General features: G+C 60.2%; 1 protein-coding gene across 1 annotated transcript in view; it reads left to right on the top strand.

The window, feature by feature from the left end:
* The window catches only part of ARRDC1 (arrestin domain containing 1), a 32,857-nt gene that overhangs the window by 4,250 nt on the left and 12,042 nt on the right, over nucleotides 1–16,565 (top strand). Inside the window, exon 2 of the mRNA XM_035564734.2 lies at nucleotides 10,535–10,645. Within this exon, the coding sequence (XP_035420627.1) occupies nucleotides 10,535–10,645 (111 nt within the window). The remainder of the gene's footprint in view (nucleotides 1–10,534; nucleotides 10,646–16,565) is intronic.

Genomic DNA, 16,565 nt, shown 5'->3' with positions numbered 1-16,565 from the left:
AGAAGGGGATGCTCGGGGGCCCTCAGAGAGCAGAAGGGCCACGAGGTGGCTGGGTTGTGATGCAAGGCTCCTGCGGCTGTGACCTGTAGAAAAGCACGGAAAAAGGCATTCTGCGGGGAATCAGGGCAAGTCTTTTTCTCCTCCTGCTCAGGGCAGCTGCTCCTGAAACAGCCTGACAAGCACACCGGGGCTGGGGTTTCTGCTCGGTGCCTGCTGACTCGAGGGCTGATCAGAGAGATCCCACGTGCAGCCTCTAGGCTGCTGCTGTGACCTCTGACGATGGCCTTTGCCGTCCGTGGAAGTTAGCGATCTCTTTGTGCTCTTAAAATGTGGAAGTGCAAAGTGCTTCGGAGGGGAGGAAAAGTGCGAAGGGCCCGGCTGGCTGTAGGTCTGCGGGGTTTTGTCTGGTGCGCAGGTGTGCCCGCGTGGGCTCTGTTTCGTGTCTAGGAGCTGAAACTGGAGGTGAAACAGCTTCAGACCACGAAGATGTGCAGGTTGCTCTCTGCTCATGGTGGCTTGTAAAAACCAACGTCACATCCCCCAGCACTCTTTGATGGCCAGTTAAAAATAGCTGATGGCGTGCAGGTGTCAAGTGTGAGCTAGATTTTTTTTTTATTTCTTATTTATTTTGCTGTGAGTAAGCTTGTGAGGGGAGGCTTTTCCCCAGAAAGGGCTTAGCCCTGGCCGGGTACTGCTTTGTCTAGGATTGTGTACTGCTTTGAGAAGGGTGCTTGGTGCCACGTGGTTGAATTGAATGGGTGAGTGAACTCCGGCAGGCGTGCTGGGACGGTGAGGTGCTGGGTGACTGCAGAGGACATAGGGGTGTCCCGAGGTAAGGACAGACCCCCTCAGCAAGGTGGGGGTGACAAGTCAGTGCCAGGCTGGAATCATTTAGAGACCTAGTTTAGTTTAAAAAACATCCTGACCTTTGAGCACCTTACCCTTGATTAAAAACTGGAGCTTATCAGATATCCGCAGCAAAAAGGCTGCTTCCGAGAAACATGAATCATTTCTGGAGCATTAATGCTTATAACTTCCAATCCTTTGTTCTTGCTGAGGGAGCTGCTGCTGCTTGGCCGTTCTGGCTCCAGCTGGAGGTAACGATGCTGCAGCTTGCTCTTCATCCCCGGTACGTACGCACCCGCCTTAACCCCACATGTTCCTTGCAATAAGGCATGGATAAAAATGGCTTGGAAGGCAGCATCCCTGGGGAGGAAAGCTCAGCGTGTGCGTTCGACGTGGTGCCTTTTTGACAGGGATTGTCAGCGCGGGACTGGATGTCAGGTCTGGAGGCTTAGCTCCGAGTCCCGAATGCTGTTTTCTGTCTGCTCGGACACCTGCAGGTGTCTGGCCTGACCGTGAGGATTGTCGTACGATCCCGCACCCCTCCTAGCATAGCAGGGATTTGTTATGGATCTGGTGCTCTGGTAATAACAAGAACGTAAGTCGTCTTTCCAAACTGATGATCGGGCTATAAATAGAGAATCCAGCTGCTTGCGCTGAATGGCATCAAAGGAAATCATAGGAGCAGCTCTTATGCAGAATGAAGTGGATTCTGGCTGCTTTCTCCCAAGTCGCTGGGGCTGCTTCTTGACAGCTGAGACGTGTGAAAGCAATGCTTGAGAGCTCAGTGTGGCGTGAGAAATCCTCAGCAGGGAGCACGCGGCCCCGGGGGCTGCGCTCCCATCGCCGTCCCACCTCCCGGGCACAGAACCGGGCCACGCAGGTACCCGGCTGTGTCGGGGGGGTCGCCGGATGCAGGGGGGCTTTATTGCTTGTAAATAGTGCTCTCCAGGAGAAGGCACTTGAAACCTGCCCTGCTAGGAGGGGTGAGCCGGCTCCGGGCTCGTGCCTGGGAGCTGTGTGAAGGCCTTGCGGTGTCTTGGGGTGCCCTGGGGCAGGCGGGCCGTAGCGCAGAGCTGTGGGAGGTGCCTGTCCCCGTGCTGCTGTCTGCTTTCCTCCTAGATGGGCTCCCACCCCTCACACCAAAACTGTCGTGTCTGGCATATCCGAGCGGGTGTGAGCTCGCTGCTTTGGTCCTTCTCAGCAGTGCCGTGGTGCGCGCAGGAGGCTGGTTGTGGCAGCGGTGTCCGCGCTGCGTCCTCTCGGCCCGAAGTGTGCGTGGCAGGGGGTGTTCAGCCTCTAACAGGCCTTTTTCCAGCTGGCCGAGTATCAAGATGACTTCGCAACTGCTCCTCCCCCTGATGCTGAAGGATGAGTCGTGGAGAGTCCGTGCCCAAGAGCGTCCCTTGGGCCCCGCGAGGGCACAGAGGAGCGACCCCTCCTCTGCTCGGCGTCGGCGCTGTGCCTGCAGCACTGCCTGGTGCCGAGCAGCCCTGGAGCCCTGCGTCAGGCGGCGATCTGGGTGGTGGTGAGGGTCTGCCAAAGAGCACCAGGCAGCAGGAGCTGCTTGAGCCACGGCTCCCCGGCCCAGTGACTCAGTCCCGCAGCAGTCTGGCCCAAAGAGAGAGCCGTTGTGCCGTGGCATTACGGTAAGCCTGTTAAGCACGAATTTCCAGAACCCTTTGAAGCCTTTATTTAGAGAGAGCCTGAAAAGGGAGTAGTCTCGGGTGAATCAACCTCTCCGTGGTAAGCAGAGAAACCTGATCAGTCGGCCCTTTATCTGCCCGCCGTGGCTTTTGCACACAGCGCCGAGGGGCGAGGGCAGAGAGGCCGTCACGGGAGCGGTCGCTCAACCTGCCGGGCTGTGGGAAGAGCAGAGCTGGCGGTGGTCACGGACAGGCGTGTTCCCAGGACATCAGAGACCTCGGCCTCCCCGGCTGCTCCTCGTGTCGGCTGCACAGCTGGCTGGTTCTGCCAGCGAGATGGGGTACGGTGTCCTGGCAGGGAAGGAGCAATTGCTTTTGTTAATGAGTTCACAGGGGCAGTTTGTTACAGCATGAGCCCGACTTGTCTTCAAGCACCTACCGAACGCCTCCCGGGACCTGCGGTGTGGTCAGCTGGTGGGTTTTCTTGCCTGGCTCCTCTTCCGTTTTGAGACAAGGAAGTCAACTGTACTGGAATATCCGAACTGCCTCAGCCTAAAGTAGTGCTAAGTGCTGGGTGGAAACCTATTTTGCTTTGGGCAAGCTATAAAAAAAAAAAAAAGAAAAGTGTTTCCCCTCTTCAGTTTCAGCACTGCTCAGCCCGAGGAAATGCGGCTGTGGCCAGGCTGGCTGAGGCGTTGAGTGCTGGCAGGTCCTGGCATCTGACAGCTTGCCTGGGCCAGCTGCCGGCTCCGCTCTGCTGCCTGGCTGCACCTCGGCCGTGTGGGACTTGCGTTCCCCCCCCACAGCTCTGTTTTCGGGGCCTAACCCTGAAGATTGAGATGCTCGGACTGTTCATGTACAGCCTTGTTTTGCTTTGGAGGGCGTGGTTTGTGTAAATCCAGCTTGCCCAGCGCTTGCAAAAGCAACTGGAAGCTCCCGGTGTCCCCTGAGCAGGATGACTGTGGGTTAGGATCTGCCTTGTCGGGGGATCACGACTAAACCTTGCCTGGGCCTCGCTGGGATCCTAAATACCGAATTCCTGTGCTCTCTGACCACGCTGGCAGCGTGTGTGGCCGGGAGGTGTCTGTGCGCCGGCAGGCAGCACGCGGCTCGGCAGGGCTGGCTGTGAGGCTGCTGGGCTGCGGCGAGCTCTGCGCAGGAAGGAAGGCGAGCACAGAGCGCAGGCACTGGCAGCGGTCGTGTTCGCTGAGATCCGCTGGGCGAGGAGCTGAGCCGCTCCTAGCTGGTGCGTGGCTCTTGCCCTAAGCCCTGCTTGGAGCCCTGTGCCGTCCGAGGGAAACCGCAGCCCGCTCTCTCGTGGCGCAGCCGGGAGGAGTGAATTTGGAGAGCAGCTGCAGAAGGAGGGCAGGCACAGCCACCTCCAGACAGGTCAGAATTTCCCTCTCTGAGCTTCTGTCTAGGGAAGCGGAAAGGGAAGAGGTTTTCCGAAACCGAAAGCTGGCTGTGCACGCCAGAGCCGAGAAGGCCCACGTGAAATGACTCTGCGATCCCCTCCAGCCTTCTGTTCCTCTGCAGCCCCTCTGCGCTTCTGGTAGATGCTGGGAGAGGAGGCTCAGTGCTGGTAGTGCAGCCGAGGTGGGTGGCTGGCATGAAGATTTCCATGGTGAGCGTGAGATCTGCCTCTCTCTGCCAGATACTGAGTTTCCTGCAGTGCCTCCTGTGCTGCTGCCCGCTCCAGCCGTTCGCAGTGCCCAGGGGTGCCTGCACCTGCTGTCCCAGCGCGGGGAGAGGCTGTCCCTCGGCGTGCGGCTGATGCTGCTCCACGTTGCACGGAGCAGTGCTGATGGAGTGAGAGTTTGGGCTTCCAAAACTGGTCTGAGGTACAGCTTTCCTCCTTCCCCGCTCTCCTGGAGCTGCACCTGCCCCAGGTGGGTCCCGCAGGAAGCCCACGAGCTTGCAGGTCGGCCGTGACGCTGCAGCCAGCGCTGCCCTTGCAGGATCCAGGCAGAGTCCCCCCGTCTCTTCCCAGCCTGGGTGCCGCAGCACCCGGACCTGCACCAGCCTGAAGCTCGGGGAAAACTCCTTTTTTTTCCCAAGAGGTGGTTTTGAGGAAAAGGGGTGCTGGGGGAGCTCTTTCTGGGGGGTAGCGAGGCAGCAGCACTCCGGGATCCAGGGCGAAGCCTCAAGCGCAGCCGGTGCTGGGCTCGGCGTGCGGATGCTGCAGCATTTGTGCCTGTCACCGAGGAGCCCTGTGGCACTGTGAGGTTTTCTCCCGCAGGCTGGCATGGGTGCAGACAGGCTCGTTACACGTGCTCAACCGGGGATGTCGTTCCAGATGTTCGAGATGACCCCTTTCCTCCCCGGGCAGCCGGAGCGCTGATAGAAGTCTGGGACGCTATAAATAAACCTGGCAGCTCTGCAAGGGAGCAAAGCCTGGGCTCTGAACAGGAGGTTGTCCAACAGTTCGTTTTCTTCCTTCGGGATGTCTTGTAGACTCCTGATTTTGGGGAGGGGCTGGAAAAAACAGGCTTCCCTGCTCTCAGCCTGTGATGGAGAAAAGCGCTCGCAAAGCGGAGAGGATTGACCTTGGCTGAGAGGGGACGTGGCTGTCACAGCTCTGTGCTTACAGGCGTGTGCCTGCACGGTCTGTCGTCGGAGACTTCTGCATTTCCAGATGACGGCACCCTCAGTGGATTGGTAGCACCCGGGATGGATTCTGGATAAAACAAATCAGCCTTAGCCAAAATAATGGCTCACTTCACCCGTATAACGGAGCTGTCACCGCCCTGGTGTTGCTGCAGGTGGGGTTTGTACAGGCTGGGTGCAGGAGCTGCTCCAGGCTTCCTGCAGGTGGGCTGTAGCAGGGGGTTGAGGACGTGTGAGGCCCTGCTGGGACCTCCTGGCTCGCTTGGCAAACGCAGCCCTGCCGCCGCCACGGGGGGAGCGGGCGGCCTGGCCCTCGGTGGGTTTTGGTGAGCTGCTGCTGCCCTGCGAGTGGGCTCGCCGTGGGTCAGGAAAGCCTGAGCAACTCTTTTAGATGACTCCTGAGAGCACAGGGCTGTCCTCCTTCCACAGCTGGAGGCCGAATCCCCTTCCTGCGCCTGTGCTGAGCCCTGGGGAAGGAGACGGAAACCTCTCCAGACAGTCCTTTGCTCTGTGCCAGACACGCCGCTGCCTCCGGCTTTCAGTGTGAGCTCTGCTCTCGCCTCACTGGCTCGTGAAATGCCCAGGACTGTTTGTGTCTCAGGAACTGACAGGAAGGACCCAGAAGGATGGGGACAGCCGGGAGTTAATTAGGAGCTGCTGGTTTAATTAGTGGTGTCTCGGTATATTTGAGCACGGGGGCTGGGAGCCGGGGGAGCAGCGTACCTCGGGAGCTTCCAGCCGTCCTTCGTAGAGGAGGACGTGAGCCCTTTCTGCCTGAGCTTGTGCTGCTGTGCCTGTGCAAGGCTGAGCAGTAAAAGGCCTCGGCGTGCCGCTCGTTGTGCTCTCGGCTTCCTCGGTGCATGTTTTTCAGGGAGCTTTTCTAGGAATTGCCCGGTCTCTACCAACTGCTTGAGAGCAACTTGTCCTGCGTGCAGTCTCGCTGCCTCCCAGGCTTCCCACCTTGCCAGCACCATCTGGCCCCCTCGTGTCTGGGCAGGTGGCCCTAGGAGTTGCATTGCCGGCTTGCTGAGGTTGCCTGTGACGAGACCTGCTCTCCTTGTGGCCCAGCCTCGCTCTCCCAAAGCCTCTCGAGTCCCCAGAACCGGCACCAGTGGGGACGGCAGCGGCGCCATCCGTCCCCTCCCTCTCCCCGGGCCTGGACCGTGGCTGTGCCTGGCTGCTGGGGCAGGGAGAGGCGGCTCTGTCCTCATGCGCAGCTGGAGAAAAACTAATTAAAACGTGGTGATGTGGTCTGCTGTGGCTCTGGTGAGACGGGTGAGGAGAGGGCTCCTCTTGGCTGGTTTCCATGAAATGAAGACTTGTCTGATGCAGGCTCGCTGGTCTCTCGCAGCCCTCTCCCCCCTCTGCTCCCCCGTTCTCAGGACCCAGGCACCCACCGGCCCTCCTGCCAGCACCTTCTGGGAAGTGCTGGGGTGCTGGCACCTCCGTCCCCCGTCTCTTTTAGGGGTGTTGTGTGCTGTCACCTCGGGTTTGGCACTGTATTTGCCTTCTCTAGGAGCGGGGCCGCCCCCAGCAAGGTGTAGGAGCGGCTCTCCTTGCCCTTTATGGACGTGTGCCCAGTCCCTCGTGCTGTGTGGCTGTGGATGCTTCGGGGTGGCTTTGCAGCCCGTTGAGCCCTGCGCTTGTGGGTACGGGCTCCCCATCCCAGCTGAAGCCTCTGGGTCAGCCGCAGGCCAGGAACTGGCTTGTTTGGGCTTCAGCTGGCAGAAATCCGGGGCTGTCCGTAGCTGTCCTTCAGAGCTCAGCACTCACCTCCTCGTCCATCCTTGCAGCAGCAGCAGAAGAAAGGAAAGCCCCGGGACACCAGCGGGACGGCGCGTTTGTCCTGCCTGAGCCACTGCCAAATGCAACAGCCGCCGCCCCGCCTGCTGTCGCTTTTTGTTGCTTCCCTGTGGTGAGAGGCGCTGTGCTTGGGCTGAGCGGGTGCAGCACCCCGGGGGCTGCCTTCCCCCCCCCACCTCAGCAAGCCGAAAGCAGCCAAACTGTTGCCATCTTCCCTCTGTTGCCCGTACCTGTTGCAGGGGTGTGTGGCACAGAAGGGACTTGAAGCCGCTTGGGACCGGCTGCAGTTCAGGGAGGGCTGTGCCGGTGGCCAGCGTGACTCTGCTTCCTCAGCACGACTGGATTTTGGAAATCGAGGAGGGGGACGTATGGATGCACGTCCTCTGCTCTCCCCTCGCCCGCCTTGCGGTACCAGCTCCCCTGGGAGGGCAGCTCCCTGGATCGACCGAAGGAGACATTTGAGGTGTCCGGCTGCTCTCCTTAAATCACCCTGGGAGAAGGCAGACGTGCCCAGCTCCTGGCCTCTCTATTTTTACTTAGGGCAGAGATGGATATGGCCGAGCTGTCTCCTTATATTTCCAGCATTTGGCGAGTGCTGCGGTGCCTTGCTAAAGACGCGTCTGGCTGGATGCAAAGCTGCTGCTGCTTCTCTGAGTGCCGGGGGACTGCAGGGGCGAAGGGCCCTCGCCTTCTGCATGGCTTCGTAATTCCCTGCTCTTTTCCTTGCTGCTTTTTCTCTTGCCCCTCCGCTTCCTTTACAGATATTTGACTTTTTTCCCCCCCCCGTGTTTATTTAAAGCAACCCAGGAGCCTGGTAACTGGGGCCGCTGGTAGCACTGGATTCCGGAGGCATTTTTATGGGTTTCTAACAACGGCAATTGGCCTGTTCCGAAGCAGAAACTCTTCTTATTTGCTACACCCGCAACTTGGCACAGAGACTGCCTGCAGGGGAGGCCTTGGAAAGTCTGACTGTGCATTTAGCTTCCTGGCAGTCGGGCTGACGAGCTTTGCACCTCGGGTGGCTCCGGTGGCAGCAGCTCAGACGGTGCTGGGTTGCCGGACCTGTCCCCCCGACTCCGTTTTTAGCTCGCAGCTGCCCCCAGCACCACGGCTCTGCCCAGCAGCTGTGAACACGATCCCTGACGCCACAGCCAGGCGCGTCCCCAGCTTCTTCCTCTCCTCGGGTCACGAGGTTGTTGCGGAGGGGTTGGCGTCGTAGCCGGTTGCTCCAAAACGCGGTGAGGTTGCTGTGAAACTGCCTTGGAGCTTTTCTGCTCGGTGTGTTGTGTGTTGCCCCTTCGGTTACCCTAACGCAACACATAGGCAGAAACACGGCAGCCGGGGTGTCCTGCCAGGCCTCCGGTGCTGTCCCAAAAGAGCTCGGGGACTGGTTTGGGGTCGGTTCGCTCCCCTCCAGCCAGCGTGTGAAGGAGCAGGGGCGAAACCTCCTCCATGGTGTAGGGGAGGATGCTGTGGGCCCACAGCCGTTTCTGCTGATAATCTCCTCAACAAGAGCCCGGGACAAGGAATGCTCCACGTGCCAACCCATGGTCACAGCTGTGGTCATGGCCTGCCCCAGGGGGAGCGACCATTGGGACTGGGGCTGGATTGGGCTGCCCTTGGGGGTGACCCAGGACCCCAGGATCCCCCTCCATGGGCCGAGGCCTTCCCTCCTTCTCAGGCTGGCAGTGCCAAGCCAGTTTGGGTTCTCAGTGGTTAATTGAGAAGCCCTGGAACTGACAGCCCTGTGTCCAAGGTGGAAAACCGTAAGCAGGGCTTTTTGACGAGGTCCGGCACAGCCCTGAGGTACGTTGCAGGGGAGCCCAGCATCGCAGCAGGGAGCGCCAGCCAAGGGCCAGCTCCGTGCGCCGGGCTGCAGAGCTGCTGCCTGCGGTCCCCGAGTCCCTGCCTCCCATGGGAAGGGAGCTGGGGCCGTGGTGTCTGTGTCGGAGCGCGACGGGAGCGCCGCAGTGCAGTGAGCGGGCTGGGATGAAAGGCTGCCTGCCGTCCCTTATCTGGGCGTTGCGACAGATGGTGGTTAGCTACGAGCTTTTCACGGTCGTTATCTGTGAACTGGCTGAGGGAGGCTGTGGGGAGCCTGTTCGGGGGCCGTCCCTCCTGGAGGGTGTAAACCTTCTCCAGTTCTCCCTTGGGCTTTTCTCTCCTTTCCCGTGTGAAAACCTGGGAGCGGCGTGGCTGAGCCCGGGCTTGGTCTCACTGGAGCCGGCCGAGTTGTCTGGGCTGACTCGGACAGGGGCAGGCTCCTTGTGGCCTCGGGGCTCAGCGGTGTGCCCGAGGTGGGACAAGAGCTGGCACCAAGGCTGTTAAAACTGCTGCCATCCGACGGGAGAGGAGTGGGCTCCCTGTGGGGTCCTGGGTGTGCTCTGTGCTCCAGGAGAGGACCCATGGCTCCGTGCTGCGGCACGGTGCTGGCCCCGCTCTCCTCTTTGTCCTGGGCCTTGGAAGTGCCGGTGTGTGTGGCAGTCCAGGACGGAGAGCCAGAGCGTGTGGCAGTGCTTGATTAATGAGAGCTGGCATCCAGAGCTCTTCATCCCGTGCCCTTGGGTATGAAACAGCGCTCGGACTGCGGCGGGCTCAGGGGCTGGAGGTCGCGGTCAGGCTGGGACCGGGGAGGCTGTTCCTCCTGGTGGGGCTGGAGGCTGTAAGCCCAGAAGAGCTTGGGTGGGTGGAGGTGGGCAGGCTGGCGTGGTGGAGACACCTCGAGTGGAGCAGGAAGGGAGCCCTGGAGGCAGCACAAACTGGCCGCCCGCCTCCCACAGAGGCTTTCTGCGAGACGCCGCTTGGATGTGGGGAAGCAGATGGGTGAAATGGGAGAAGCCTGGTAGTTCCCGTCACCTTCCTGCACGCAGAAACGTTCACCTGCCAAACCCGGCGAGGGGGCTCAGTGGGATCTCTTAAAGCTGTTGCAAAACCTGCTGGGAACCAGGACAGGAGGTGTTTGGGCTGGGGCCGCCCCAAAGTCCCACCTTGTGCTGGGGGTGGGTCTGCCTGCGTCCTCCCTGCACGGGGGAAGCGCCGCGGATGTCTCTTGGTGTGTGGCAACAAGCAGGGAGAGCTCAGGGATGATCTTCCCAAGGCAAGGCACAAGCATAGCTCAAACCCTCTTTGAGCTGGGAGGGTTGGATGGCATCTCAAATGCTTCCAGACCCTTCCAGACACTGCTTCCAGCGTGGCTTTGCTGTGAGCTGGAGGAGGGCGGTGTTGCCACAAAGGTTTCTGCTCTCAACCTGAGCGCAGGGGCTGACGTGGCTGTTGGGAGGGGATGCTGGTTTGTTTGGGGGAGAACCAGGGAGAGGGTTGCCTTTCGGGGAGCTGAAGTCGCTGCTGTTAAGGCCTTTCGCGCTGCACGGAGGCCAGCACAAGGACTTTGGTGGTGCTGACAGCTGGGAATGGCGCTGGGGGAGCAGAGCAAGTGCAGTAATGCTGTGAGTAAGGGGAAAATGTGCTTCCTGAATGAGCTGAAGGTGTGACCCAATTCCCCTGCTCCCTTTTTCCACCCTGCGTGTGTCGATGAGGTTCTGCTCCTGTACCAGTCCCCGTAGAGTCCTTGAAGCAAGTCTGAAGCTCTGGTTTTGCTTTCTCCTGGCGCTTATGTGCGTGGTTTCTGTTAACAGCCATCAAGGTGAGCTGCGTTGGATTCTGCGGGGTGTCCAACAAGATCAACGACACCGCCTGGACCGTGGAGGAGCAGTACTTCAACACCACGCTGTCTCTGGCAGACAAAGGTAAGGTCCACAAGCACGTGGTGGAGATTTGCCACTGTGCGGTTTCTCGCGGGGAGATGGGTGGTTCTGGGCTGCAGCGGTGCATCACCAAGACCTCAGCATCTTGTTGATGTGAAATGTCCCTTCACAGGCAGCTTTGGCCTGTGCACATCGGATGTGAGCCAATATTAGACTGCAAGAGCTGTGCAGGGAGGCATCCTGAATAGCTGCAGAACTTGGCAGCCCCCTTTAAACATTGCTCGTGTCCTCTGGTGCTGGTCTGTCTGGAACGGGGCTGTCAACAGCCACTTCCCCACTGCTGGTGGTTGTCTACGAGCGCAGCAACTGTGAAGTCCCTGCGGGTTCACCCTGCTCTGCTTTCTGCATGTGTTGTCTCTGGAAGTCACAAAACACTCATCAAAGCTGGTCAACAGAAGCTGGTTGCAGGGCGGGAGTGGTTTGATTACAGCAGCAGGGAGGTGGAGGTGTCGCCAGTCCTCCCCGAGGAACACCGAGAGCACGCCGTGAGCAGCCCCCCGCGGTTCCCAGCGCACCGCAAGCCGAGATGCCTGGAGATAGCGGCGGGGCTGCGCTGTCCCGCGGGGTAAAGTGACACCCGTAGCCTCTGGGGAATCTGGGCTCGAGTGAATGCTGGCTTTCTGCTATTAAGTAGGTCAACCTTACCACAATTAATTTATGCTGGGCTCTGGCTCCCATGGAAATCAAGAGGTACCCGTATTCACCTGCTGAAGGCAGCGGCTGTGGCAGTAATTGCAGCGTGGCAGTAGGCCAAGCCAGCAGGAGTTGAGCCCTCTGATGCTGTTTTATCTAATAACAGGAAATGGGTAAAACTAACACGGCAGCTCCTGCTATCTCAGCAATTCTTCAAGCGGAGCTTTTAGCACCGAGGGGAGGCTGACCTCATCCTCGCAGCGCTCGGAGACAGCGCTGCCTGCTCAGGTCCCAGGGAAGGGAGGCAGCTGGCTGGCTCGCCGCTTGGGTTGGCTCCCAGCCCAGGGGCTGCAGGGGGAGGTAAACTGCCGGGGAGGGCGATGAGAAATGTTCCTGCCTGCTTTTGGAAGCGGTGCTGATCGCAGCCGGAGAGCCCAGCTGTGAATGTCAGGGTAGCAAAATCCTGGAGGCTTGACGAGGGGCTCGAGGGAATTGAGCGTAGGTGAGCTGGCGACTGAACAACTGCGGGCTCCTGGCGAGGTTTAAACCTGCAACTGTACTGAAAGCGAACTTCCAAATTTGTGTCTAGTATTTAATGATTCATGAGGGAACTGTGATACTGCGGATGGTTCTCTTCTGGTAGAGCTGAGCTGTGGCAAAAGCCAGCCGTGAGGCAGGGGGAGGAGGTGGGGCTGCTGTTCCCCAGCTTTGCAGCCCCTGAGGAATTTTGACAGCCAATTCGGCAGTTGGTTATTGCAGGGCTGCCCTTGGGAGCTAACGCTGTGACATCTGGGACAAGTGTGGACTGGGGAGGATGGAAGGAAAATGTGTCGATAGCCACACGTTCTCACTCTAATTTGACACCTTTGAATACCTGCAGTCCAGAAAGCCTCCAAAGTTTGGTATTGCCAGCTCTTAAAGTCATGGAAAGCCCTAGGCTTTTGCTCTTGATTTCCTGGGACCCAAACCTTTGTGTGCTGCTCAGTTCAGTGTGGCTGTTTGTCTGCCCAAGGGGCCCAAGCCCTGTGCCAGTGCTGGGGCCGGGCCGCTCTGCGCCAGGCGCTGCTCGCGGAGCTGGCGGCTGCCCCGCTGCCGGCCGCATGAGGCCATCCAGCGTCTTCCAGCCAATGCAGCTCCCGGCAGGCGGGAGCGAGCATCAGCGGAGCGTGGCTTACCCGAGAAGTCATGAAGGCAGTGAGGGGGAAATCTGTCCCGTAGGACCACCGAGCTCGGAGCCCAGGTGCGTTGCGGTGCTCTTACTGCCCTGTCTGGCCCCAGTCCAGAGCAGCATGGTGCGGGCTTGTGGCGGAGGCCTGGTGCCCTCTGATCTGTACAGCTTCCGTGCTTTGTACAAGCACCAGGCGGTGGAGCACAGCCGGGGCCCCCCAGGATGGCTCGCCGGTGCTGGGGAGGTAGGTACGGAGAGGGCAGGTTGCTCCTGAGCGCTGGTTACCTCTCCTCTCTGAACCTGGGCATAAAAAAACAGGGGGTGGTCCTGGGCAGGGCTGGGTGCAAGGGGACGCCTGGCTCCCCGCTGGCACCATCCCCAGCGCCCTGCCAGAGGGCTTGTGCAGCCAGACCGTGCTGGTGCTGCCGAGGGAGGACCCAGGTGTCCCCAGGACGCTGCCAGTGTGTCTCGAGCTCCAGTGGCCTTGGGTGAGCAGGGCCATGGCAGTGCTGGTGCCTGGGGGGGGACAGAGCAGGGAGGGAAGCTCAGCCTGAAAAATGAGATGCTTGCGTGCTCTCTTCCCACATCCCGAGCAGCAAAATAAATAATAATAATGAAAAAAAAGCGACCTGTGCTCTCCGAGGACACACACGTAGGGGAAAGGGGGAGACGAGGTTTGCATAACTGTTGAGACGTGGATCGCTGTTTAAATATCTGAGGGCGACTCTGCACCTCTCCACCCACGCACCTTTGCACTGAACTAGGGGAGGGGGCGGCTAGTCCTACGTGGCATCAGTTGTCACTCGTATTACACGCTTTTTAAAATATTTTTTTTTAAGGGTGTATATTGTGTGAGAAAGGAGGCCGGCCCCGAAATACCCCGTGAGCCTACTTGGCAGCGTAAGGCACTTATTTAAGGCACTGGCACCGTCCTTAACTTCTCTTCTTGCTTCCTCCCCTCGGAGCAGCGTCAGGGTGCTCAGGCTCCCTCCAGGGACCGCAGCAGCTCGTGACTGTGCTGCACAGGACCCCGCTCGCTGCCCTGCTCGTCCCTGCTCGAGTGTCTCAGCCCCACGTTCCCAGGCAGTCCCCGGCCGGGCTGGCAGCAGCAGCAGCAGTCAGGGCTGGGGATTGCGCAGGGTCCGTGCTGTAGCCTTGGCAATGACACGCAGGCCAGCAGTTCAGTGAACTCGGGCTTCTTACGCAGAAGCTGTAGGCAGGGGCCTCCCACTCTGCTCGCTGCAGGGCACGGAGCAGCGCTGGGGGGCCGCTAGCCCACGGGGGCACTCGGTATTTGCCTCCCGGTGGGGAGGATTTGCCTTTCCCACTTGGTCTGGGTGTTTGATGCGGACCCTCGCTCACTGGTTCGTCCCAGGTCATCTCCTCGCAAGGAGGAAAACCAAAGAAATGCGGTGACGGGGGGAGCCCTGCAGGCGCGAGCGGTGCTGGGTTGCTCCGGGCGTCAGCAGCGCGGGAGATCGAGCGCACCAGTGGCAGCCAGTACAAAACAGCAGCGCTCGTCCCCACTGCTCGCAGACAGAGGGGGGTTTCTCCTGGCCCGATATAATGGAGTAATTCAGCTCTGCGGAGGACTCGCGCTCCTCTCCCCTCCCCTACAGCAGCTCTGGCCTCGTTCAGCCCAGAGGAGCGGGTCCTGTGCCTGGACCCGCACGGGGCCGTTCTCCTCGGCCATGCTGCGTCTCTGAGCACGCGCACAGCTTGCCCTGTGTGTGCAAAGGTAGTGTTTTCCTTTTTCCTTTTAATCCTCCTTGTACCTGAGCTGAATGCATGCAGAGAGCCGGCTGTAATTTCCAGCTGACCTTACTTTTGGCAGCTTGTTAGCTAGCTAGCAGGCGCTGCGGGGAATTCCTGGCTGCTACACCTGCTTCCTCTGCTGGCATATTTCTTGCACAAAGTGCTAAAAGGGGGCAGCTGCGCATCGCTTCTTCCCTGGGTGGTTCTCTGCTGGCCTGGCACGCCGCCTCCGCAGGCACAGGGTGACGATCCTGTGCCAGTTGAATTAAAAGTCAGAATGACTGGAGCGAACAGGCACTGAAGGACCTGGGGGTCTTGGTCTGATCTCAGGAGCCGCAGTGCAAGCAGGACGGGCCGTGGGGAGCCGTAAGGACTCGCTGGTGCCAGCCCCTGCCCGCACAGGGGTTGTGGAGCAGTAACGGCACCTTCAGCCCAGGAAAACCACGTGGAAGGAGCTGCAGTAGCCGTGGGTCGCAGCAGCTTTCTCAGCACTTCCCAGTTTCTTGCCTCAATAGATCGCTGTTAATCCTCAGAAATTTCTGCAGCATTGCCGTGCTGCCAGATCCTACTAATTCTTTGAAAATGTCACTGAAAGCTGCTGATACAGAGATCCGCAAGCAGCGGAGCCTTTACTGCAGCCTCACTGCTGGGCGCTCCGGTGTGTTTTCTTCCTGTGTGCGCGCCTCCTGCCTTACAGAAAGGTCGGCCTCGGCAGCACCAGCCACATGGGAGCACCGGAGGTCGTTCCCGCTGTGTGTTTGCATGCACACAGACCTGGCGTGAGCAAGTTGTTGCTTTGAATGGGAGCCTGGAGCTGCTCACACCATCTCTGCCCACCAAGGGGCTGAGCCGAACACCGAGCCCTTCCCCGGCAGGCCTGGCCGCGCTGGCTGTCAGGGCCGTTCCCTCCGAGGGACTGCTGCAGGGCCGCTGCCAGCAAATGGGCGCATTTACCCTCGTTTGTTGAGGTTTGTAATCCCGTGTATTAGCTTAATCCACCAGAGACCGAGTTAGAGTCCCCGTGCTAATGCTGCGCTGGCCCAGCGTTGCCTGGCGTGCCCTGGCACAGGCGGGATTAGCGCTTCCCGGCTGACGCCTCCGATGCAGCCTCTGAGAGCAAGAGGAGCCCTGGTCTCGTGCACGCCTCATTCGCAGCGTGCTGGGCCGCGAGGAGGGCAGGGGCGTGGGGGGTGCTGGCGGGCAGGGCTGCAGGGATCCGCGTCCCGCTGCGCGGGGCTGCCTTCTGCTCCTCGCACAAATATCAGACACCGACCTGCGCCTTTCCCGGCCTCCACCCAGACGCCGACCCCATCAGCTTCAGGAGAGGTCCCGAGCTGTGCGTTTTCAGTGCTGCCACCAGCCGAACTCTCCTTGCCCAGGGGCGTCGGGGGGCTGGCCGCGGGCAGCAGGGGCTCGCGTCGCCACGAGCAGGGGAACGGGGGGCACCGGGCACCAGTCCGTGCTGCGTGGCTTGGCCAGCACCATTAATGCATCACTCAGTAAGTAGCCAGAGAGGAATTGCCATATGGCCAGGCCTGCTGTTCCTCTGTTAGAAGAACCAAGAAATACGTGCGGGCCAAAAGCTCGGCTCATTGCTGCTCTGGAGCAGCAGTGGCTGCTGGCCTCCGGTGCCAGCCGGGAGCTGGTGGTCGGGGCGGGAGCTGGCTCCTGCACCCAGGGTGGAGGACACCTACCTCCTGGTCATGGCTGCAGGGCAGGTAGCACCCTCCTCCCTGGGGAACGGAGGGAGCGATGCACCAAGTATTCCTGCTTTTAGGCCTTGCCGAGCTGTGGACAAAGCCTGGCGAGGCAGGGCGAGGTGTGTTGTACCCTGTGCTGCCGCTCCAGCTGTCTGGCCCCGCAGGCTCCTGCGTGCTCAGACGTCTGGGCTGTCCCTCCCGGTGCATCGGAGCGTGAGATTTCAGAGGGGTGAGTAACAAGGCTCGACTGAGGCTGTGTACGTGTGTCGGTGGCTGAGGCATCTCCCTGCCCTCTGCTGGCTTCTCTCCAGCTCCGTGCCACGCTGGCTTTGTCCCGGTGGCGGTCAGCCTGCTCGGAAGCAGGCAGGCTGCTGTGGAGGTGCAGGAGGTGCTGCGAGGCGTGGAGCTCCTGGCTCCTGCGGGGAACTTGGGTGGAATTGCTGGGGCTGGGGGAGCAAAGCTGGGAGGAGGCGTTTGGCCGATGTCTCTGCGGCAGCGCTGGTTTGAACTCGTGGCCCAGGCAGGTCTGGCTCCACCTGTAGGGTAAGAGCAGCTTGCCCGCATGGGCTGCCAGTGGAAAAGCTGCAGAAAAACCCGTGGAGAGCTGGCTTCCTCGTTCCTGAGCCCCAGCCCTGGCTGCTGCCGC

This window comes from Cygnus atratus, chromosome 19, assembly GCF_013377495.2.
Source record: "Cygnus atratus isolate AKBS03 ecotype Queensland, Australia chromosome 19, CAtr_DNAZoo_HiC_assembly, whole genome shotgun sequence".
NCBI classification, from domain to species: domain Eukaryota; kingdom Metazoa; phylum Chordata; class Aves; order Anseriformes; family Anatidae; genus Cygnus; species Cygnus atratus.
Note: the sequence above shows the minus strand (reverse complement) of the source record. Positions and strands in the feature narration are given on the sequence as shown.